General features: G+C 43.7%; 1 protein-coding gene across 1 annotated transcript in view; it reads right to left on the bottom strand.

Moving 5' to 3' along the window:
• ITPR1 (inositol 1,4,5-trisphosphate receptor, type 1) overlaps nt 1–23,534 on the bottom strand; it is a 355,819-nt gene that overhangs the window by 33,611 nt on the left and 298,674 nt on the right. Inside the window, exons 52-56 of the mRNA XM_011937251.1 lie at nt 18,850–18,972; nt 13,369–13,544; nt 7,716–7,880; nt 2,660–2,855; nt 863–955 (exon numbers count right to left, since the gene is read on the bottom strand). Of these exons, the coding sequence (XP_011792641.1) occupies nt 863–955; nt 2,660–2,855; nt 7,716–7,880; nt 13,369–13,544; nt 18,850–18,972 (753 nt within the window). The remainder of the gene's footprint in view (nt 1–862; nt 956–2,659; nt 2,856–7,715; nt 7,881–13,368; nt 13,545–18,849; nt 18,973–23,534) is intronic.

The following is a 23,534-nucleotide window of genomic DNA, read 5'->3' as shown; positions in this document are numbered from 1 at the left end:
ACAACTCTGAGTCACAGGCATCTTGTCTCTCAGATGAGGGTTATGCCACAGGACCCAAGTTCCTCACTGGGGATGATGTGAGGACTAAATCCAGGGATATTTCACAGCAGGGCCTCTGGATAAACTGCTTTACGTTGGAGGCTGTTCATTTTCACTGGTGTACGCAGTAAGAGCTATGCCTTGCTGTCTGCCTCATTCCTTTCTCCAGCTGCAGAAGGGTCTTGCTAAAACACAGATTTCATTACTCATCTTCCAACAACCCCTGACCATCCTCTGGATGAAGTTTATCCTCCTAAGCCTGACACAGAAGACCCTTCATGATCTAGCCCTTTGTTTGCATCTGTGGCTTCATTTCTTGCTACTCTCCTTCCTTATAATCATTATCTCCCCAAACTTGCTGTTTTTTTCTTTTGACCTTTAAAGCCTTTAGATGTACTATTCCCTCTCCTTGGAATATCAAGAGTCTTCTGTTACAGTTTGGGTATCACTTCCTTGATGATACGCTGACCGCAGTAGCAGGCTGGGTGCCTAACTTCTGTATTCCATCCTTATTCCCAGCATTGGGCAACTCTCTAGCAATCACCATTTGGCCTGCCTGCACCTTCCACTACATTACTGTCTCTTAGAGTACACCACAGTCCCTGCAAATGGCGGGCACTCAGTATAAATTGGCTGAATCACATCAGATCTTTTCTTCATGTGTAACCTTCTTATCCCTTTATCTCCCTCTTCTCTCTCAGTCTTTCCCTTTGCTATAGCCTTATTCCTGAGCAGTAAATTTAATCTTTTTCCAACACCACCTGCATCAGTTAAGCCTCTGAAGGAGTCTGATATTATGGGGCTTACAGTTAGGAGGTCCTACCTTCTTTGGGTGCAGGAGTGGAGCAGTTCTCCCCACTCTCTACCCTACACACATCGGAGAACAGGAACTCGCTTGCCAAACTCTCGCCGGTTTCTGGGAGAGAGAGGAAATTTTATGATGAACAGTCTGGCAGCATATGGTTAAAATGTTTGAAGTCCCCAATTCACGGCTGATTAAACAATTCTTTACATAAATAACACCCTAGAATCTTGCATATAAATTCAAAGCAGAAATGCAATTTACACTTTCATTTGGTGATCTGGATGGGAAAAAAGCCAAAAATGTCAATTCCTGTAGGCTTACTAGAAATATCGCACTTAAATAGCACCTCTCCAACTTTACAGACAAACAGCTGAAACTCTTAGACAGATACTACTGAACGTACAGACTCCAGGAAGATTTATACCAAGTCTGCACAAGAAGCATCAGCAGGCATTCATAGAAATCCAAGGTCCAGGCCAGTTTAGTCCACAACTCTAAGATGGCTGGCAGTTTAAGTGTGACTTAGTGTCAACTTGGGAGGCTGGAGATACATGCCAAGAACAAAGCCTTTGGGAGGGAGAGCACAAAGGCTGGCTGGCTCAGTCAGCCACAATGATTCTAGTCTGTTCCTTAGACTCAGGGGATGAACAACCAGTAGTATTTCACTAAGTAGGGCCAACTATTTTAACTGAGAGAAAAGGGCACTTGGGTGTCAATAAAGTATTATGGTCAGTTTTTTGCACTCTCAAAATTGGAAATCTCTTCTGTTCTTGCTATGTGTAAAAATAACATGAGCTCACTGCAAAATCTGCATATAGTAAAAAAGCCCCAGAGAGTGAGCTACTGCTAGCAGTCTGGAGATATAGTCATCCATGTTTTCATATATGGATATGAGCTTTTTAATTTTTAAGAAAACATAAGAAGACCGGGCATGGTGGCCCACACCTGTAATCCCAGCACTTTGGGAAGCTAAAGCTGGGTGATTGCTTGCGCCCAGAAGTTTGAGACCAGCCCTGGGCAACATGGCGAGAACCCATCTCTACAAAAAAGACAATTAGCCACATGCAGTGGCAGGCGCCTGCAGTCCCAGCTACTGGAGAGGCTGAGGCGGGAGGATTGCTTGAGTTCGGGAGGTTGGAAGTTGCAGTTAGCTGAAATCATACCACCACACACCAGCCTGGGAGACAGAGTGAGATCCTGGGTCTCAAAAAAAAAAAAAAAAAAAAAAAAAGACATACATGTGATCCTACTATAGTTATCCTTCTGCCATTTCCAGCTATATCTAGTGGGTATTTTTTCCATGGAGGTTTATAAAGATGTACCTATGTGCAAGGCACCCCACCTCATGGATGTACCATGATCTGATGAAACACCCCTGAACATTTAGACTGCTTCCAACTGTACATTGCAGCGAATGTTCTCCCAAATATGTCTGTTTCTACATGCACAGTCAGCAGGCTTTTTTTTCTTTATGTATAGATTCCTAGAAGTAGATTTACTAAGTTAAAGGGATGCATACTCCAACGCTCTCAATATATATGGTCACTGCTTTACAAAAACGTTGCATTAGTTTAAAAGATGATGTTAGTGAATAAATAAATGTCAGATCTGGTCACTCACTCTTAGCATTTGATATGCCACACTGCCTTTTGAGTAAAGTGAGAATGAAGATCTGTATTTGAAATTCACACTCTACGTGTTAGGGAGATACAATGGGGAGATAGCTGCATTACTAAAGTCATTATTTTCTTTAGTTTACTTATAATCAGGAAATAATCTTTTAACATTAAAAAGATCAGAAGATCCCAAACCCACCTGGAACAGCTGTTTCATTGGGCAGCCTATCTACTTCCAAGATAAAGTCATCCTTGAAGAAAAGATAGCCCACTATTGAGAACAGGTAAACAAGGATCAGAGCCAGAACTGCTGTCAGGATGATGGACCGTCCATTGCGAGTGACACTTTTAATGACATTAAGCAAAGTCTCTTCTCTGTACACTAAATCAAAAAGCTTTGAAAACAAACAAAAAGAATTTTAAGAAGCCTCGATGTTAGATGTACATCACTATCCCATAATGAAAACTTGGTTTATAGAGCATTTACCCTCTTAGAAACTCAAAAGCATTACACATGATCTTAACACTGAACATCTTCCCTGGCTTCACAGTGAAACGGAGATGGTAAAAATGAGGAAAAATAAACACAGGAGAGGGCAGCAGGAAACAATAGCAATTTCAAGTAGTATCCAGAGCCATTTAGAGGGCCTGGAAATAGAGAAAATACATGCTTGTGCCAATAAGTTTCAGAGAGAAAGGAAGAGGAAAGTGATGAGGGTCTTGGCATCCATTCATTTAGAAGGTACTGAATTGAGTTTCTATGAAGAGCCAGCCACCCTGGTCCCTGCCTTCCTGCAGCCAAGTGTCTGTTGGGAAGGCAGACGTACTACAAGCCAGCATCAGTGGCAAGAACTCTGGACTTAGATGTAAGTTCAAATCTTAGCTCAGCTACTGTCCACCATATGATCTCAGGCTAGGTACTTTCATCATCCCCTCTGAGTCTCCATTACCTCATTTGCAAACTGGAGGATGTAGAGTTATTATGAAGAATAAGTAAACCACGTATGCACAGTGCTTAGCACACTGGCATACATATGTTGAGTAAGTACAATAAATAGTAATGATTAATTTCCTGATCAAGAGACTGGGGCAGGGTCACATAGCTAGTATATCACAGGGACATTAGTGGCGGTAACACTGTGAGGGTAAGACCCCTGCAGGTCACAGTGCATTCACAATCCAGGCTTGCCCTCTGCTAAGGAAACTGCTCTTTGCAAGAAGTTGGCTTCCTGAGGAATGGAGGATCCCTGTAGGTACATATAGGTATGGGAGGATGATGGCTAGTTTTCCAAGAGCTACAGTCACAGATACTTGGCTAGGAGAATGGTGGGGAGTGTGGGGAGAGAGCTCTCCGAAGTTACTCTCAGACCTGAGGCTAGTTTTTAGCATGGCCTCTGGCTGCTGTCTAATCTTGTACAGAAGGTTTGGTCTCCACTGTGGCTCTGGGGTGTGACTGCACCGTGAAGTGAGTCGGGGACAGGGTCAAATCCTGACTTTGCTTTTAATTTGTTGCAAGATGTCGGTCAAGCCATCTAAGCTCTCTGGTTCTGTTTCCTCATCTGTAAAATAAGTGGACTGAGACAGCTGATCTCTGAGTCCCTTCCAATTTAGAATTTTACATCTGAGGTAATTTTCTGGTTGGTTGGCTTTTCTGCCTCCTTAACACCAGTCTGTGTTCTGAGACTAGTTCTGTGAAAGGCATTGGGTAGAGTAGGATACTTAAAGGGAAGCAAGGAAGAGGCGTTTAGTCAATACAATACAATACCACAGAAGGCAAAGTGTTGCTGTTAATGTTGGTTAAATATTTTCCAGCAGTTCAATATAAAGTGGCAAGTAAGGGCAACTTCAGACAACAAGCAAATGATACTTGTTTTCTGTTGTTAAGGACCGCAGAGATTATACAGGCTCCAAATCATTCAAATGACAAGCAATTTTTTTCTTTTCACTCATCTGTAATTTCTGATTTTAAAACAGTCAATAAATATTATTTCTATAAAAGAAAAGCTTTCTTCTAATTAGAAAATTATACATGTTCAATGGAGAAAACTTGGAAAACAAAGAAAAAGAAGTCACGAATAATTCAATAGCTTAATTCCTTCTGGCCTTAAAAAATGCAATTTATACATACATATTGTTTACAAAAATATTAGACCATAATACTGGCACATAACCAGCCTTTCACCAAGTCATCAGGAACATTTTCCTGTTAAAAATGATTACCTGGTATTTCACTACATGGGAAAAACATGATTAATATAACTAATATGTTTTTAAAACACAGTCAAGATGTTTCCAATTATATGTCGTAATAAATAATGCTGCGCGGAATACTTCTATACATGCCTCTATACATGCTCATCTAGTTTTCTCTTCAGCAAATTTTTGGAAATGGAGTATTTGGGTCAAATGGTATAAGAGAAACATTTTGCCTACTGCCTTCAGAAAGGCAGGATCACTTTACATTCACCACTAGTAAAGAATCATGCCCGTTTTACCCCACTCTCACTAGTACTGGGCACCATCAGGCTTTTTAACCTTCACTAACGTCACAGGTAAAACATGGGATTGTGCTGTTTTCGTTAGCATGTCTTTGTTTAGCACCAAGGATGAACCTTTTTGCATGTTTACTGACCATCTGGATTTCTGCTTTTGTTAACTGCCTGCTTATGAACTTTGCACACTTTCATCTCCAGGTGTTAATATTTTTCTAAGGACACAGCTTTAATGCAGGCTCAAGACCAGGTCCAGCCAGTCTTTGGGGGCTGGGGGAGGGCGGCAGTTTAATTAGGCCACCAGATTACCCTCCCTGCCTTCTGGCCTGCTAGCATGGAGGCAGCTCTCCCAACCCTGGAACACATGGGTGTTCCCTGCTGAGGTCTCTCTCCTTTTATGGGCAGCCCAATTTCTTTTGGTTGCAGGCTTTCCTTATTAGTAGAATAATTTGAAGTGTCAGTGTTTTCTGGTTCTTACCAGACACATTCAGGACTGCTTTGATACCAAAAGGAGCATATTACTTGAAGCCACAAACAAGTCAAGGTCCACACAGCTTAGAAAATCCCCCCTGAAGCACAGGAGAGGCATCCAACCACAATCTAGTCTGATCCTATTGCATTTCCTAAAACTGAACTGAGGTAGCATCATCAGAAGCTGAGAGTTACTCTTATCTTTCTGTGATAAGTTAGAGACTTGAAAGCACAGATGCAAACTAGAACGTGAAACGCCAGTTTCACTGATGCAAGGACTTTTTCACATGCTTGAATAAAAGGCAGTGTCAACTTGGGCATCAACAGAGTTGTGTGGCTCTCCTGCCTCCACCAGTTATTGACAGTGTGACTCTGAGCAAGTTACCTAACTTCACCAAGCCTCAGTTTCCTCAGGTGTAATTGGAAGATACCATCTACCTCAAAGGTGGTAGTGAGAGTGTGTAGAGAAGAGTACAGGGTGAGCACTCACGCAACAGCTGTCCCTGTGCTGTGCTCCAGACTGTGAGACCTATGAGGGTAGGGACTGTGTTCCTCTCACCACTATGTGCCCTGCATCAGGCACTGGCACTGGGCTGCATTGCAAGTCATGAAAAGAAGAGGACTCGAATGAACAGAAAAGAAGCAAAGCCAACTGGAGGCAGATTGGAGGAAAGGGCGAAGCGTCTACTGGGGCGAGGTGGCGTTGGCCAAAGGGGAATCTCCTGTCTCTTGGGAGAGACCCCTTGGCAGAGATGAGAGGGACCACCAACTGAACTCTGCCACCCTGCCAAGGGAGGACAGGAATTTGTTGTCCAGGGACATGATGGCATGAGACAAAAAGTTCCAGAAACACACCTAAGTCTCTCAAGATTTCTGATACAAAGTGATCAAAATAGGCCACATAATGGGAATCACAAGTATATCCTGAGACCTCTCTGCCTAAAACCTCAAAATATAGCCAGATCTATTTTAAGATGAGGGAAAAGAATCCATTCCCTTTAGCCTGCCAAAATCCACCACTAATGGAATGAGCTAATCCTAGTGATCTGAACGGTGAATTCCTTATGGTGTTTTGGACGGGGGAAGGAATATAGAATGACAAAGGCAATAATAATAGCTGGCAATCGTTCGGCAGTGCTATTCTAAGACCCTGACCTGAACAGCTGCATGTAATCCCTATGACGGCCCTGTGAGGGAGATACACTGTTCTCATTTTGCAGATGAGGAAACTGAGGCACAAGGCAGTCAAGTATGTTAAGCGAAGGGAGCATCTCACACAGTTGCATTTTGTGCTTTCAAATCTCTAACCTATTACAGAAAGATAAGAGTAACTCCCAGCTTCTGATGATGCTACTACCTCAGTTCACTTTTAGAAAATGCAATAGGATCAAACTAGATTGTGGCTGGATGCCTCTCATACATGCTTGGGAGGGATTTTCTAAGCACCTCCCTGAAGAGCTTTCCTTGCTCTGCCTTTTGCAAGTCCCTCCCTCTTTGTAAGTCAACCCCGAGGCCTTGATCATTTTTGTCCTCACAAATATTTTAATATTTCTAGGCTCTTTACGGTGTTGCTTGCAGATAGGTCAATTTTATGCTTCCTGTCATTTTATGTAGGCACAAGAAAATGGTTTCTTATCTACAACGCCACAGGTCTAGATTCCCTCTAACTACAGGAAAGTAAGCAGTTATTTGATTTGTAATTTAAAAACATGCTTAGGAGGAAGGTGATGGAACCAGCTTGTTTAATAGACTGTCAAGACATTCAGCACCTGGCTCATATCGGAACAAAGTAACTGCTACTGAAAGGGTCTCCTGGACCAATAAATCTACTGAGCTCATGATCATGAATTCTGGGGCTTCAAAACTAGCTCCTACTCTTATAGTCGCTACATGTGTTCACGAGAAATGGATTCCATGAGAACTGTTGGATGACAGCCTCAAAAACACTCCTCTTGGTATAAGTGCTGGCTGAGTCTAAGAAGTAAAGAAAAACAAAGGTGCATGGAGAGGAAACATCTGAACCTACTGCGGGCATTTTCCATTACTGAGAATTAACAGATTTGGACTGCACAGTACACAGTGCAGTTGTGCGACTCTTGAATTCCCGGGCTGACCCAATTCCTGTGGAGCTTTCCTCTCAGATCCCCCAAAGGCTGCAAACTGTGGAGCTTCAATATTGATGGACCAGGCACACCAATCACCATGAAAAGGAAGGGTCTGTGATGAGAGAGAGGACATAGGACCCTTTCCTAGTTTCCCCACACATAAAATATTTCCACACCAGGTACTCACCAGCAGACTGTAGAAGAATTCATGGACAAAGAGCCCCATGGCACAGATCACCAGATACAACAAATGATAGAGGAACTCAACATCCAGAACCATGGCTCGGTAGCCTCTTGTGAACGTCCCACAGTTGCCCACAAAGCTCATTAGAAAGATGATTTTATTGCAGACCTGAGAACAATGACAGGACCAGTCAGATGGCACGGACTGTGCCAAACTCTTCATGAGAGCAAAGAGAGTGTCTCACACAGATGTATTTCAGTCACCATGCCCAAACAAACGCTTCCTTTTCCACCCGGTGCCCACCAAACCCACCAAGAACCATTTGCAGATCTAAGTCATTTCATTACTTTGCTTTTCAGGCATATTACAAATTACATGGTAGTGAAATAACTTCATGTGCAACAGTAATCAAGTAGCATTTCTCTATGGCAAAAACAAAATTAACACATACTGAGATTATGATTTTCAAAATGAGATATGAATCATTTCTAACATTCTTATATGAGTTAGTCAAACACAGAAGTCACCTCAATCCACGAACCCTGTGATCAGAATGATCAAAAGCATTTTCTGAACTTGTTACATTCTAGGCACTGGAAAGGTGGCAATTGAATGAGCAGTGATCAGTTCTTGCCTTTCATTGCTCCTAAGTCCACAGGAAAAACAAGAATTTTCTTGGGGGAAGAAACATAAGGGACTCCAGGATGAGTTCTATTCCCCTGCCCTCTCTTCTGGGAATCACTTCTAATTTCCCCTCTGAGTAGCAGTCTTTGAGGTCTGGGTGGGACTCCAACCTGGCCATCACAATATTGTATTCCCCTGGGTACAATGACTGGTTTAGAGATAGACACAGGACCAAATGGAGCCAATGATGTCCGCTGAGCTCTTTCTTGGGATTGCAGCAAAAGATAATTTTGTTCTTTCCCACCAACCTTGAACCTGTGCAGCTGTAAACTCTGGAGCTGCCACATTACCAACACTGAAGGCACCACCAGCACTGGGGACACAGAGCCAAAAGATGGCAAGGAGGAACTGGGCCCTGAGGACACTGTCTGAGCCCCTGTATCAGCTGTGCCTGAAGCAAGGCTCTTGGTTTCTTGGTCAAAAGGAACCAATACGTGTTCTCCTTTGCTGAGGCTAGCATGGATTAGGTTTCCGGTATCTGCACCTGAAGGAGTCCTAACTGAACTACCGTGCGATATAGTCCCACCGTTGACAGAAACCCCAATGCCTGGAAGTCCATCTCTAGCAATATGTTGACAGAAAAACTTGGCTCAGGAGGAGGCCAGAGAGGAGCCTCTCTGGATGCACTTGGTCAAACCATCTTCTGCTACTCTAGCTCCCTCGGCCACAGGTGCGGGGGAAATACTGCCAGTTAATCTGGTAGGTTGGTGTAAGTGAGCTTCTCGGCAATCAGATAAGCGAGGAAGCCGACACCCACAGATCGCTGCTGGCTTTCTCAGACTGGCTAAGCATTCAATCTGCCAGTTTTATCCAAAATTCTAACCTTTGCTAGTGGAGGGGCTTTCATAGGGTGGGAAAGTAGCACCGATTCTGGATGATCCGTGATGATGTGGTTTCAGGGAGGGGCAGATGGTGCCCTGGGTGACATCACACATTACAGGACCTCAAACACACCCCAGCTCCTGCCATCTTAACAGGGTGATCCACTTCACCTGAATCCATTCTCCCCTCTAACTTCTGCCCTAGTTTTCTCCATTGCTTCCCCAGGAAATAGCTGCTATTTGTGGTCTCAGCCTGCGGCTGGACTCTGCTTGTTAGTCTGAGATCTGGCTCCCATCCCCACCTCTCAACAGAGGTAGCTCATGTGAAGTCTCCAAGGATTCTGCGCACCCAGCAGTCTTCCTGTCTGCTCTTAGCATCTTTCCCAGCTCCCTGCAGTGTGACAAGGCTCCCACCGCACCCTGCTTACCACTCTCCCAGCTGGGCTTTAGGACCCTGCCTTCTCCTCCTCCAGCTCTCAGAACTCCAATGTTCTTTCTCTGTCTCTGTCCACAGCTACTTTCCCTCTCCCATACATTCCATGTGGGTGCTTCTCTCTTTTAAAATTCACTCTAGGCCCGGCGTGGTGGCTCACGCCTATAATCCCAGCACTTTGGAAGGCCGAGGAGGGTGGATTGCCTGAGCTCAGAAGTTCGCAACCAGCCTAGTCAACACGGTGAAACCTCATCTCTACTAAAATACAAAAAATTAGCCGGGCATGGGGTCACGCGCCTGTAGTCCCAGCTACTTAGGAGGCTGAGGGAGGAGAATTGCTTGAACCCAAGAGGCGGAGGTTGCAGTGAGCCCAGATCACGCCACTGTACTCCAGCCTGGGTGAGAGACCAAGACTCCGTCTCAAAAAAATATGTAAAATAAAATTCACTCTAAATAATTATTTATTATAGCTGTTTGCCCCCCACCCCAGCTCATGTTGTTATAAATGGTAATTAATTCTTAGCTGAGTCTTTCCCCCACCTGATTTGTCTTAAAGAAGTGGTAACTGTGGAATGATTATCACAGAAGGCCAAAGGAAAAAAGAACTAGGCAGTCCATAGAAGACAGCCTCTGAAGTACTGAACATTTTTTCTACCTAGTTGTTTATGTAATTCTTTTGTATTTCCTTCTTAAATGGTTTCCTCTCGCTGTAGGCAATCCTTACATTCCCCTCCCCACACCGATACGTAGTTCTGGTCATGTATTTCCAAATGCCCCAGCTAACGTTTAACAGCCTGTCTTTCCACCTGAAGCCCAGTAGTTCAACAATTTAAATGCATTTTCACCCTGAAAACTAGATCTTGGCATGACTTCATTTTAGATGGCCAAAGTATTCTTCTCACAATCATTTGTGACTGAAAATTTGGAGCCATATTCGCCTCCTTCATTACCCAATCAACACAGTGATACCCTCTTTGTCTGAAAAAGGGACCCAGAGTGGCAGTATGGTTTGGTTCTGTGTCCCCACCAAGTCTGTTAAATTGTAATCTCCAGTGTTAGAGGTGGGGCCTGGTGGGAGGTGACTGGATCATAAATAGTTTAGCGCCACTTGTCCTGGATACACTATAGTGATAGAGAGCTGGTTGTTTAAAAGTGTGTAGCGCCTCCCCATCCGCTTCCCTCCTGTTCCAGCTCCAACTTTGCTGCTTTTACTCCGCCATGAGTGAAAGCTCCCTGAGGCCTCCCCAGAAGCAGATGCTGCCATGCTTCCTGTATAGCTGCAAAACCTCAAGCCAATTAAACCTATTTTCTTATAAATTACCCAGTCTCAGGCATTTTATAGCAATGTGAGAATGAACTAATACAAGCACATTGCTTTCTGGGTGGGGTAAGGCTCTGACTCTGTGCCCACCATGTGTTGTTACTATTTCCTTCCTCTCTCTTTCTTTCTCTTTCTTTTTTTCTTCTTTTCTTTTTTTTTTTTTTGTCAGTCTCATTCTATCACCCAGGCTGGAGTGCAGTGGCACCATCTCAGCTCACTGCAACCTCCACCTCCCAAATTCAAGAGATTCCCATGCTTCAGCCTCCCGAGTAGCTGGGATTACGAGCATGTATTACCATGCCAGGCTAATTTTTGTATTTTGTTTAGTAGAGAGGGGTTTCACATGCATACTGGCCAGGCTGGTCTTGAACTCCTGGCCTCAAGCAATTTGCCCGCCTTGGCCTCCCAAAGTGCTGGGATTACAAAGGTTTGAGCCACGGTGCCCAGCCTATTTCCTTCCCATTTCTGACGTCCATACCTTCCTTCTTTCTTGTACACCATGTTTAAGACTCAGGCTTGTCAAACCCAATCAAAGCGCCGCTACAGCCCCTAAAAAGCCTCTTTGCCTCTAGTCCCTCCCGATGAATCCGCATAGCATGCCATACCGAACGCATTTTCTCCAGAACACTTCTTTGTATGGACCATTTCTTGGCTCAAAAACACCTCAGGCACTTTCCACTACTGGGAACAGAGTTTCCAACATATATTCTAGACAACACTAATCTCAAGTGATACTTACAAAAAACTGCAGGAAAATAAGTTTGGGAAACAGAAATACACTGTTTTCCTTGGAGGTTCCTGATCCACATTAGCACAGTAAAGTCTGCGAGGGAGCCTGCAGTAATGAAAGCCGCCATGGTGTGTTTGCCCCAGCGCTTTTCATGTGGATTCAATCACCGGACCCTTTTTTCACCTCATATTTATCAGCGTGGAATATGCTCTGGGAATGCTGACCTGGGGGACGGAGTCCAGTTGCTTTATCCTAAAATTCAGTGCTGCAAGTGACTCATACAGGATCATTTCCTACTGATCACTACCGACCACAAATGAGGTGAAAGTCTTTATTGTCTCTTGATAACATCCAGGGCTTTCCCGTTGTTCTGCCCTGGCCTATGCAGCCCTCAAAACCAAAACACTCTTCTCAATCCCTGCTTCATGGCCAGATCCTCTCCATTCCTTTTTTTTTTTTTTTTTAATTATTATTTATTTATTTGTTCATTTATTTATTTTTGAGATGGAGTTTCCATTTGTCACCCAGGCTGGAGTACAGTGGCATGATCTCGGCTTACTGCAACCTCCATCTCTCAGGTTCAAGTGATTCTCCTGCCTCAGTCTCCTGAGTAGCTAGGATTATAGGTGCATGCTACCAAACCCAGCTAATTTTTGTATTTTTAGTAGAGATAGGGTTCTGCCATGTCGGCCAGGCTGGTCTCAAATTCCTGACCTCAAGTGATCTGCTCACCTGGCCTCCCAAAGTACGGGGATTACAGATGTGAGCCACTGAGCCTGGCCCTCCATTCCTTAAGCCCTAACTTCCATCCTGCCTCCTCCCTGTTATAAGCTTTTCAGCTGGACATGGCCTCTTCTCCTCTAAAGTCCTTGCTGCCTGTGCCATATGAATACTCCCTTTGGGACACTTGCTGTTGCACTGAATTACTCTATTATTTTGCAGTATCACTTCCAGTTTTGCATGGGACCTCAGCTTCCTTATATGCTGAGGGCAGAAACCCCTGGAAGGCATTTTTAGATCCTCCAGTGCCTCACATGTCCAAATTTTCTCCGTCCCTTCACCAGGAAATCTCTCCAATGTATGGTTTTATATCAGTTTGTCCTAAGAATTCTCCCAGAGATGAAATTGGCTTCTATCTTTCAATGGTAGTGAAACAGCATTTCTAAATGTCGCCACTGACTTTTAAATAACTGTCTCTGCTTCTCCTCTTCCCTCTCTACCTGCCCTGTATTTGTATTTGGCCAGGCCCTCTTACCTCTCCCCTCTTTTCTATGTGGCCCTTTCCAGAAGTGGGTGCTGTGTTAATATTTGATCATTTCACTTACTGTCTAAAATCTCCTGTCCCAACAAACCTTTAACCAGATTGGCAAAACTAACTTAAATCTCAAAGTGCTACCACTTTTTCTGCCTATCTCCTGACAGGGATAGTCCCTAACAGTGAGAATGCTGATGTCCAAGGGATACATTACAAGGCTCACTGCACCATGAGGAGCTCAAGAGGGAGACGTCCACCTGCAGCGATCCCTTGCTTCTGCTATTTTAATAGTTGCCCCAAACAACATTTTTCTGGCCTGAAAGCACAGGCCAGGATTCTAGGAATCAGAATGCAAGGCATTCCTATTAATCTGCAAACAAAAAACAGTGACAAGGAAGGTATTCACACTTACATTGAAAGCGCCCAGAAGAAACAAGGTGGGTTGTAACCCGACCGAAAATATCAATCGTAGAATTGTGGAGGCAATTAAGGCCCGGATGCCATGGGGCTTTGGGAGGGCAATGACGATGGCCAGAGAGATGAGCATGGCTGTCCACAGGAGGCCCGACCAGTGGGGCTCCAGGGTTCCTGCAAGGACAAAACAGGGTTCTCTCACAAATCTGTGCATTCACTGAGTACAGGGGACAGACCTAAAACATGCACCATTACAGATTCTTCAATAACTTTTTTGGCTTACGAGTCCCAACTCTCACCTCCAGTTCTCTGCCCCATCCATAACCAGCCCCATCAGCGTTTCCTGACCTCCAAGCCTTCACACACACTCCTTCTGCTGGGAAGTTCTTCCCTTCTCGTTCATCTCAGGTCTTAGCTTTGACATCACTTCTTCCAGGAAGCCTGCCCCACTCCCCTTCCTCCCCACAAAAACACGTCAGGAGTTCCCTCCTCCTCCATATTCCCTGCTTCCAGTCATCCCTACAGGACACTATTTCCTAATGGTCAGTTTACTTGTCTCTCTCTCACCCGATTGCACATTCCCCAAGGGAAGTACCTGGTGCCTGGCAGGCACTCACGAAAAGCTTGTTCGAGAAATAAAACTCATGCATGTGTCACACTTCACTCAGAGAAGGCGACGTGGAAGCCTAAACTTAATTTCTATTAAAAGTATGCAAAGGAAAAATGCAGGTCCCCTGCCTGAATCAGATTTCTCCAAGGGAAGGAGAAAGGCAACTTCCGTGTCATGAGCATCATCCTACAATTAGATTATCCCTGCAGTCAAAGAGCTTATACCAATTTTTGTCATCTCTTGCTACTGCAAGTTCTATTTAGAGTGTCCCACGAGACGGCTTGGTTATATAACATGAGCCAACACGGCTAAAAATATAGTTCTGTAAAACACTCATTAAAAAAAAAACACCCCTATTTCAAATGCTGTCACATTTTGAGTCTCCTTCAGATGTAAACAAGCAGCACTACATGATTAAGGCCACTTATATAAAGGAGCTTCACTTCTTCAGAGATGCTGGGATTGTGGCACCATTGGGGAGGAGACACCTCTGCAGGGTACAGCTCTTCCAGCAGCTGCTGGCTGCCCTAGTTCATTGAGTCCACGCCTGCCGGGATTCAGCCTCACTTTAACAACTGTTCCCCCCGCCCAGCCACTTACCTCTTCCCTTTTGAAATCCTTCAAAAGGCAAAGCTGATGGGGAATGGGGACAAAGAGGCAGAGGTTTCTCGGAAATTCAAGAAGTGCACATTGAGGCACATGTGCTGCTTTCCAAGCATTTAACAATTGTTAGACAATCTTGTCAAGCCCTTGACGTTGATGACCATTTATTTAGCCTATTGTCCCTAGTCCACTCTAAAGGAAACTGAGTCTCGGGTGACATTTCTTGCCCGAGGTGATGCAGCAAATGGCTGCAGACCATTTGCCTCTGAAGTCGATGGTCCTTAATCAATATTTTTAAAAATCCATGCATTTTAAGGGTAAAATTTGGTGAATCTTGGCAGTTCATATAGTCATGAAACCACCACATGTAACTGTCACCACAATCAAGATACAGAACATGTTTATCACTCTAAAAGTCTCCTTGTGCCTCTTTGCAGGTGATGCCTTGCCCCATCCCTACCCCCAGTTACTACTGATCTGATATCAGTCCCTATAGCTTTGCACTTTCTAGAATTTCATAAAAATGGGAAAATAATCCTATCAGGTAGTCTTTTGTGCTTGACTTCTTTCACCTAGCAAGTTTTTAAGATGCATCCAGGTTACCATGTTTGTATTGATACTTTGTACTTTCTATTGCTGAGTATATTATAGTATGGATATATTACAATTTATTTGTCCAGTTAACAGTCAATGAGTTTCTAGTTTGGAGTGATTACAAATAATGATACTAGAAACATTCATGTACAATTCTTGGAGTGGACATATTTTCATTTCTCTTGGACAAACATAAAGAAGTAGAATGTTGGATCCTACGTATTATGTTTAACTTTAAAAGACAACACCAAACTGTTTTCCAAGGTGAATGTATCACATTGCCTTCCCACCAGCAGTATATGACAGTTCCATCTGATCCACAGCATCACCAACACTTGGTAGTGCCCATCTTTTTCATTTGGTCATTCTAGTAGGTTTGCAGTGGAATGGTGTTGTGATTTTAATTTACATTCCCCTGATAACTAGTGATGCTGAACATCATTTCATGTGCTTACTGGCCATTCATATATCTTCTGTGAAGTGTCTGATCAAATGTTTTGCCCACTGTTTTAATTGAATAGCCTTTTTATTATTGAGTTGTAAGAGTTCTTTACATATTCTGGATATAAACTTTTTATCAGATATATATTTTGCAACTATTTTATTCCAGTCTGTGGCTTACCTATCATTTTCTGAAGTGCTTAATGCCATTTTAAATAGACTCTTAAGATGATCTCAGTATCATCAATGTGACCAGTACAAGGTATGTCCCAAATCCTGAAGAGGCCAATGTAAAAATGCTGTCTCCTCACTATAACAGCAGTGTTAAAAAACACAGTGCTAGATTCCAAAAAACCAACTCTAGAAAGACATCTTTGAGACAGTTGGAGAAATCTGAATTTGGACAGGCTATTACAGGATTCGCTGTTAGTTTTGTTAGATATGATAATGGCATGGTGATTATACATATTTTAAAATGTTCTTATAAGTTAGAGATATACACTGAAATATTTATGGACAAAAAATCCAAGATGTCTAGACTTCTTTAAAATGTTTCTGAAAATATAGTACAGGGATAGATGAAACAAGATAGGCAAAATTGTTAAAGCTGGCTGATAGGTACATGGTAGCTCATTATACTGTTCTTTCTACTTGTGTGTATATTTGACAATTTCAATAATAAAAACATTTAAAAAGTAGTACTACATTTGCTTTAGCCATCATGGCATGCTCACAAATTCAGTAAGCAATCTGAAGCTGCCTGAGTTGCATGCTTTTGAAAGACTGTAACTTGTCAGTTCTAAAACAAAGTTGTGGGGGCGGTGATAGTTTTGAAAAGGAGCTTTTAAGGCCACTGGTTCTTGGCAGTCACAAACCTTGTAAGCCACAGAACCACACAAAATCAGCACACATGATATGGCTGTTATATACATTCAAGAGGGACATTATGAAATCTTGTCTTTAGGATGCAACAACTTCTAACACATATTAGCTCAACGAAATACTTTCAGGTCAACAAACCAGATCTTGTTTCTAGGCAGGGTTAATACAACCCTTCTCCTGAGGATGGTTAGCAGTGAGTATAGAAAATGCCCTCAATGCATCTCACAAAAGGAAAAAAGAATCCCTCTGAGAGTGAATTGATGCACTTAAGGCAATATCAGCCACTAGATAATGGCAAAGGCTTCCTTGGGTCAGATCAGCCTCAGGTCAAATCTCCTAGGAACTCTGATTTTTGCTTTTTGTTTAGTCCATCAGCATGAAGTTCTAAAGCCCATGATTCCAAACCAGGCATCCTTGCCTCCTGCAGACCAGCCTGAGTTGATGGCTCATTCAGAATGCACCATTTTAGAGCTGGAAAGACCCTCAATAGTCATGCCATCCAGGGGATCTCAAGCTTGGATGGGCAAGAAACACATGCTCTGGAGATCTTGACTAGTTTGGCAACTGTTTTTCCCTGGGTTCTGCAGGACTTTCTGAAGCCATATCAAAATTTTCCAACCATGGGCTTAATGTAAGCATCTCTTCACACAGAGGATGACAAAGACTTGCTGAAGTGGCTTGCCCAGAGTGGCTTGGCAAGTGGGCGGCAGGAGTCAGGCAGACACCTTAAGCCTCTGGACTTCCTAAGTCTAAGAATGCCATGGCAGGAGGCTTGTCACTGAAGGGTGGGGGGCTGTCAACTCCCTGTCCCCAAAATGGGCCTGAATGCTGCCACAAATGACCAGTGAAGAAAACAGACATGGTGAATAATAAAATCTGTTTGAAATACTTTGAAGGCAATGGAGAGTAAATGAAAACACAGACAAGGTAAGGTTGAATAATCTGCTGTGAGGAGCATGACAACTTCCCTGAGGTGAAAGGAGACCTGGGCCTCCTCTGCCACAGCTGGCTGAGCTCCTCACTAGCCCTCTGCCACACATACCTCTGCTGACTGGCAGCTGGGTTAAGGTGAACATCCCCAAAGAGAAAACCTTGCAGCCCTGGGTTCTAGTCAAATCTTTTAGACACAGACATGGGCATTCATGCTTCCTGACATGACATTTAAAAAAAAAATCCCCCCTGGACTTGTGTTTAGATTGTACTTTTGGGTGGTGGGGGGGGATTCAAATGGTGCCTTCCATGTAACTTAAGGTCAAACAGAAAAGCTAACTCCTCAAAAGGGTAACTTTGGCACATAAGCATTACATAACATGTCATTGCTTTCAGATTGGTCCTAAAACTGACTTATTACCCATACATGTCTGGTCAGTTGATGTCTGTATGATTAAGCTAAAGAGTGGAGCCTGAAACTTACTCCTGTGTGGTTTTTGTGTCTTACGTTTGGGCTCTTTATCCCATGATCTTTCACACAAGGTGGTTCCTGGCAGGTTGTTATATGCGTATGTGAGGTGATCTGCCAAAAAGCTCTGATGAAAAATTTAGCTGGGAGGTGGACCTCCCAGGTGGCTATTGTGGATGTCAGAAAAGGGGCCGTGAATATATCACAGAAGGGGAGCTTTGAATGCCTGCCACTGGAACCCCACAAGTGAGGATGCTTCTAGGATGCCATTAATGTGTTGAGGGGCCCCAAAGAGCAAAATGCCTCCCTCCGAATTGTCTGCCTTTTCTCAGCAAAATGTGTAGCCTGGAAGGAGGTGGGCTGGGAGGAATCCAGAAACACCATAATCATCATGTTTTGTTATGTGAATAATGGCAGGTAGCTCTTAATAGACTAAACATTGTACAGTCTGCAGTCATTCAAGTCCTGCCTCCCCTGGCAAAAAAAAAAAATATTCCAGAGATTTCTTACAAATTCTTTAGTCTGAAATCAATTCCAGAAGTGCGGTGTGGGAATACACATACCGGACTGAGCATCAAGACATCTATGTTTTAGAGTTAGCTCTGCCATTAGTTAGCTATGTGACTTTGGCCTGATCTCTTAACTGCTCTGAGACATAGTTTCCTCATATATAAAACAAGGGGCCGATTAAGAGACTTTCTCACAGGTTTAATAGTATCTAGCTGCTTCTCTTTCTTTCCTGGTTTAAAAAAAAATGGATAAAAATGTTAAATTATTTAATTTGGATTTAAAACTAAATGTGTGGTAACAGCTACAATCTCCTCTTGTCTGAACGTGGATAACTGGGATCCCCCATATTGCACCAATACATCCAGGAACCACAATCGAGATGCAAGTCACAGCCTTCCTGCTGTTTCTAATAGATTTTTTGAAATTAAAGATATGGGTACCTCCTCGGACTCCTTTAAATGGGTAGAAAAACGCCACGAGCAGGTTCATCAGGACAGCCAGGTTAAACGAAATGCTGCTCCAGAAAGACATGTTGCGGGCACACCAGTACAACACGGGCTGGGCTGCAGAGACAAACGCAAAGCCATGTGAGGTTGGAGACCCCGAGCGGGAACGCCAGGAATGCAATGTGGCCCTTCCACCCGCCCTGCCCCACAAGTCCACTTTTGTTCCCGGTTTTTACCACAACAGTAAAAATGATCGTTTGTTTTGAACTTGGTACATAATGACATCAGATTGGTTTATTTTTGTGTGGAGTACTTACTGGAACAGAAGATGTATTGGGGGTGGAGTAAGGAGAGAGGAAAAAGAGAAAAGTTGGAGCATCTATAAACCCTGTATACCCCAGTCACAGCCATCAGCTACGGAATCTGGGGGTTATCCAGAGTTCACACATTGAGTTCTCGGTTCCCCCTAGGGCTCCGGGACCAGACGAGATGCCTGGAGAGACCCAAGAATTCAATTAGCTTTTTAGAAGTGCGGGGCACTGGGGAAGGCGGGGGAGATACAGCATTCAGAGTCCGCCCAGCTGGGCCCCAGACTAGGGCTGGTACCATTTCCACATTCCTCTCTGGCTCAACATGCTCCGCTAACACGCCAGTGCCTAAAAGCAAGGCAATGATTCCTCTCCTGGCATTGAGTCTGTGCCATTTGCCTGAAGTTGGATGATCATTCTTGAGGACAGGGAAGCGAGGGGTACAAGTTGCTGATCTGGTGGTCAGCAGCAGAATTCCCATCTCCAGAGCTATGGCAGAGAAAGAGCATGGCAGCAAAGCCATCACAGAAGGTCAAGAGACAGAGACACTTTGGACATTGCTGCCACCTTAATCCACTGTTGCCCACAGGTTATCCCATGCTGGCCGGGCATTCTCAGTCTTAGAACAACAAAACACTTGGTTACAGGGGTGCCTTTTTCCCTGAACTCTTTTTCAGTGGTGCTTTACACTTAGGGTGACGCTCCAAAATAGACATGGTAGGCATAATTTCAGTGTCCATGTCAGAGGCGAAGTTTCCAAAACTTCTCATTCCATATCATCCCCCTCCAGAGAAAAGCATGGAGTACGTGAGAATGGATCTCTATCGTATATTTCTTTTTCCCAATGAAGTCATCATGTAACTTTGGGACAGCAGCCAATGACAAATCCAATGGCCCTATAATAATGCTTGTAGCAGCAGCCAAGCCTTTGGGAGCTTCCAACCAAAATAAAATTATGGTGCAATTAAATAGAGCCCTGGGTAATTTATTAATCGCCCATATCATGTTTGCACTTGGTAACAGGCAGTGTTTCCAAACTGTAGAGTTTTAGAGCCATGAGCAATCATCTAGTTTAGAATCCCTCATTGTTTAAACGAGAGAAACTGAGGCTCAGCACAGGGCAGAAGCAGTGGAGATCTTGTTACCCAGGTTAGTGATCCTCTGGGGTCAGCGACAGGGATAAAAATAAATGACCCATGTGACAATTCAATGGGGTAGCCAGCCAGGACCCAGTCAACCACTAGGTAGCAATGTACTTTTTTTGGGAAGTTGATTGCTGAAGTAAATTTAAGCTGAGACATTTATCTGCTCTAGAAACAACAGCTATTGTGTTTCTTCTGGGACTGAAGCCCATTTCTGATCTGGATATGTAAACTCCAGAAGAGGACAGAAGAGATGAATGGCAGAGAGTTGATAATTGCTGAAGCTGAGTGATGGATACATGGGAATCTGAAATATCCTCTCCACACTAGTGTGTGTATAAAAAGCTCATAAAATGAAGTTGGGGGGAAAATGGATCTGGTAAAGTTCAATGATGGTCTGTGTAAGCTAGCATTTGCTTCAGAGGGAGTGCTCGGTATCAAATGTGAGTGTGTGCACTGCAGGATATGCTAATATGATTGTAATAAATGGTCTTCAACTATGGCATATAGCTCATAAAATAAAACTTATTTTTATAAAGCTCACATTCTACTTAAGTTGTAGTGTTGTTTTCAACCTGGACAAACATTCAGTCCTTCAAATCAATTAGGTATTTATCCAGGTGCAAGAAGATGCTTAGAGACCAATCTTGACGGGTAATGTCTTTTATTTTCTGTGGCACATGGAATTATGTCCCCATCTACCTTTCCAGACACTTCTCCCACTCCCCTTCCCCATATACTCTGCCTTTGTATCCCAATCTAGTGGTGGGTCCTGAACACAGCCCGTACTCTCCAGCCTCTGCACACTCCCTTTGTGTCAATTTAAAAATATGTTCATGAATTATTTGATCCTCCTCCCTCCAAGTGGTACACCTTAATGTCCTTTCCCCTTGAGTATGGGCTGGACTTAACAACTTGCTACTAATAAGAGCAGACTGAAACTGTTGGTTCATGCCTTCTGAGACTAGGTGATATTAATAAAAACACTGCGGCTTCCTCCTCCTCCTCTTCCTCTCTCTCTCCCTCTCATCAATAATTTGCTCTGAGGAAATCATCTGCCATGTCACGAGGATGCTGAAACAGACCTGTGGAGAGGTCCATGTGGAGGGGAACTGAGGTCTCCTGCTGACAGCCATGTAAGAGCACCAAGGAGTGGACCCTGTAGGTCCACTTATGCTTTCACATGATGGCAGCCCTGGCTGATATCCTGGCTACAACCTAATGAAAGACCTGAGCCAGAACCATCCAGAGGAGCCACTCCCAAGTTCCTGACCCCAAGAAACTGTAAGAAAATAAACATTTATTGTTTTAAGTCACAACATGTTGGGGCAATTTGTTATACAACAATAAAAAGCAACTAATCTACTTTGTGGCAGGCAAAATAATGTGCCCCCCTCAAACATGTTGACATGTGGATCATTAGAACTTGTGAATGTGCTACCTTACCTGGCAAAATGGGCTTTGCAGGTATGACTAGGTTAAGGATGTGAGGTGGGGAGGTTGTCTTGGATTATCTGGGTAGGTCCAATGTGGTCACAAGCATCCATAAAGGTGAGAGAGTGAGAGAGGGAACAGGAGGGTCAGAGCCACAGTGGCGCAGCATGAGAAATGCTCTACTGGACAATGCTGCTTTGAAGGTGGAGGGAGGGGCCGGGAGCCACAGGTAGCCTCTAGCAGCTGGAAAAGAATATGGCCTTCAGAAGGAACACAGCCCTATCAACACCTTGGTGTTAGCCCAGCGAGAATCTTTTCAGACCTCTGACCTCCAGAACTGTAAGATAATCAATGTATGTTGTTGTAAGCATCAAGCTTTGTGGTAATTTGTTATAGCAGCAACGGGAAACAAATACATCTCCCCGTTCCCCGGTCTCTCGGGCTGCGTCTATCCAAGTCCTACAGACCTTTCTAGATGCTACTCGATCCTACCTTTTCTCTGAAGCCTTCCTTTCTTGTACTTCCATGTATCAATGCTTGATTACAGCTCTGGTCACAAACAGCTTGGTATTGCAGCCACTTAAAAATATGCCGTTGTTGTCTGTCCACTTCAGACAGTAAGTGCCCACAGGAGGAGTCATAGCTTACACACTGTTGAATTCTTCACCGTACCTTATAGCAGGGGTCCCCAACCCTGGGGCCGCGGACCAGGTCTGGCCCATAGCCTGTTAGGAACTGGGCTGCACAGCAGAAGGTGAGCAGCAAGCAAGCACTACTGCCTAAGCTCTGCCTCTGTCACATCAGCAAGGGCATTAGATGCTCACGGGAGTGTGAACCCTATTGTGAGCTGCACATGTGAGTGATCTAGTAGGCTGTACACTCAAGAAAATCTAATGCTTGATGATCTGAGGTGGAACAGTTTCATCCCAAAACCATCCCTCATTCCCCATACCACCCCCACAATCTGTGGAAAAATTGTCTTCCACGAAACCAGTCTCTGCTGCCATAAAAGTTGGGGACTGCTGCCTTACAGCATGTTTTCTACTTATCAGGGGCTAAAAGTTGGTTGGATCAATATACCTGCTACATTACAGCAAAAGGTGGAGTGCTGTGATCCTGGATTGGCAGGGCAATTTAAATAACCACAGCCTAGGGCATCTCTTGATAACATTCTTTCCTAGTTTTTTGTTTGTTTGTGTTTATTTTAGAGGAACAGGCCTTTACTGGAAGGCTTGGACTCCATATATACTTATGAGTGGGATAATCACACAGGAAAACCCCATGCAAGAAAGTGTCAGCATATTCAACTCTGTCTCGATTTCCTCTTTCTCTCTCTTCTCATTTTCCTAGCCCAGAGTTTTCACTTCACCGGGGATAGGATTTTCAAGAGAGGATGTCAGAGGGAGATGGTGAGAGAGAGGATGTGAGTACACAGAAGAGTATGTATGTGTTCTAGTGTAAATAAAGCAGGGAAGAGAGTTTATGAAGCGCAGAGCAATTGCATATTTTAATCTTGCAGAAGAAAATACTAAGCCCCATCAGTCTCAGACAGACCTCAGTACATGTCTGAGTGCTAGCTGCAGATTTACTGAAGAAGAGATGATCCTCTGCAATACATTCAGGAAAAGGTAAAACAGCTAAATGAATGAGCCTGAAAAATTGATTCTGCAGACTTATTAGAAGAGATATAAGCTACTTAGAGGGGAAAATGCATTTCATTTTAATTATATTTCTGATGAGTACATTTCTCCCTCCCCAAGTGTGCAAATCATGGTTAATTCAGTTATTATTTTCA

This window comes from Colobus angolensis, unplaced genomic scaffold, assembly GCF_000951035.1.
Source record: "Colobus angolensis palliatus isolate OR3802 unplaced genomic scaffold, Cang.pa_1.0 Scaffold160, whole genome shotgun sequence".
Lineage (NCBI taxonomy): Eukaryota > Metazoa > Chordata > Mammalia > Primates > Cercopithecidae > Colobus > Colobus angolensis.
Note: the sequence above shows the minus strand (reverse complement) of the source record. Positions and strands in the feature narration are given on the sequence as shown.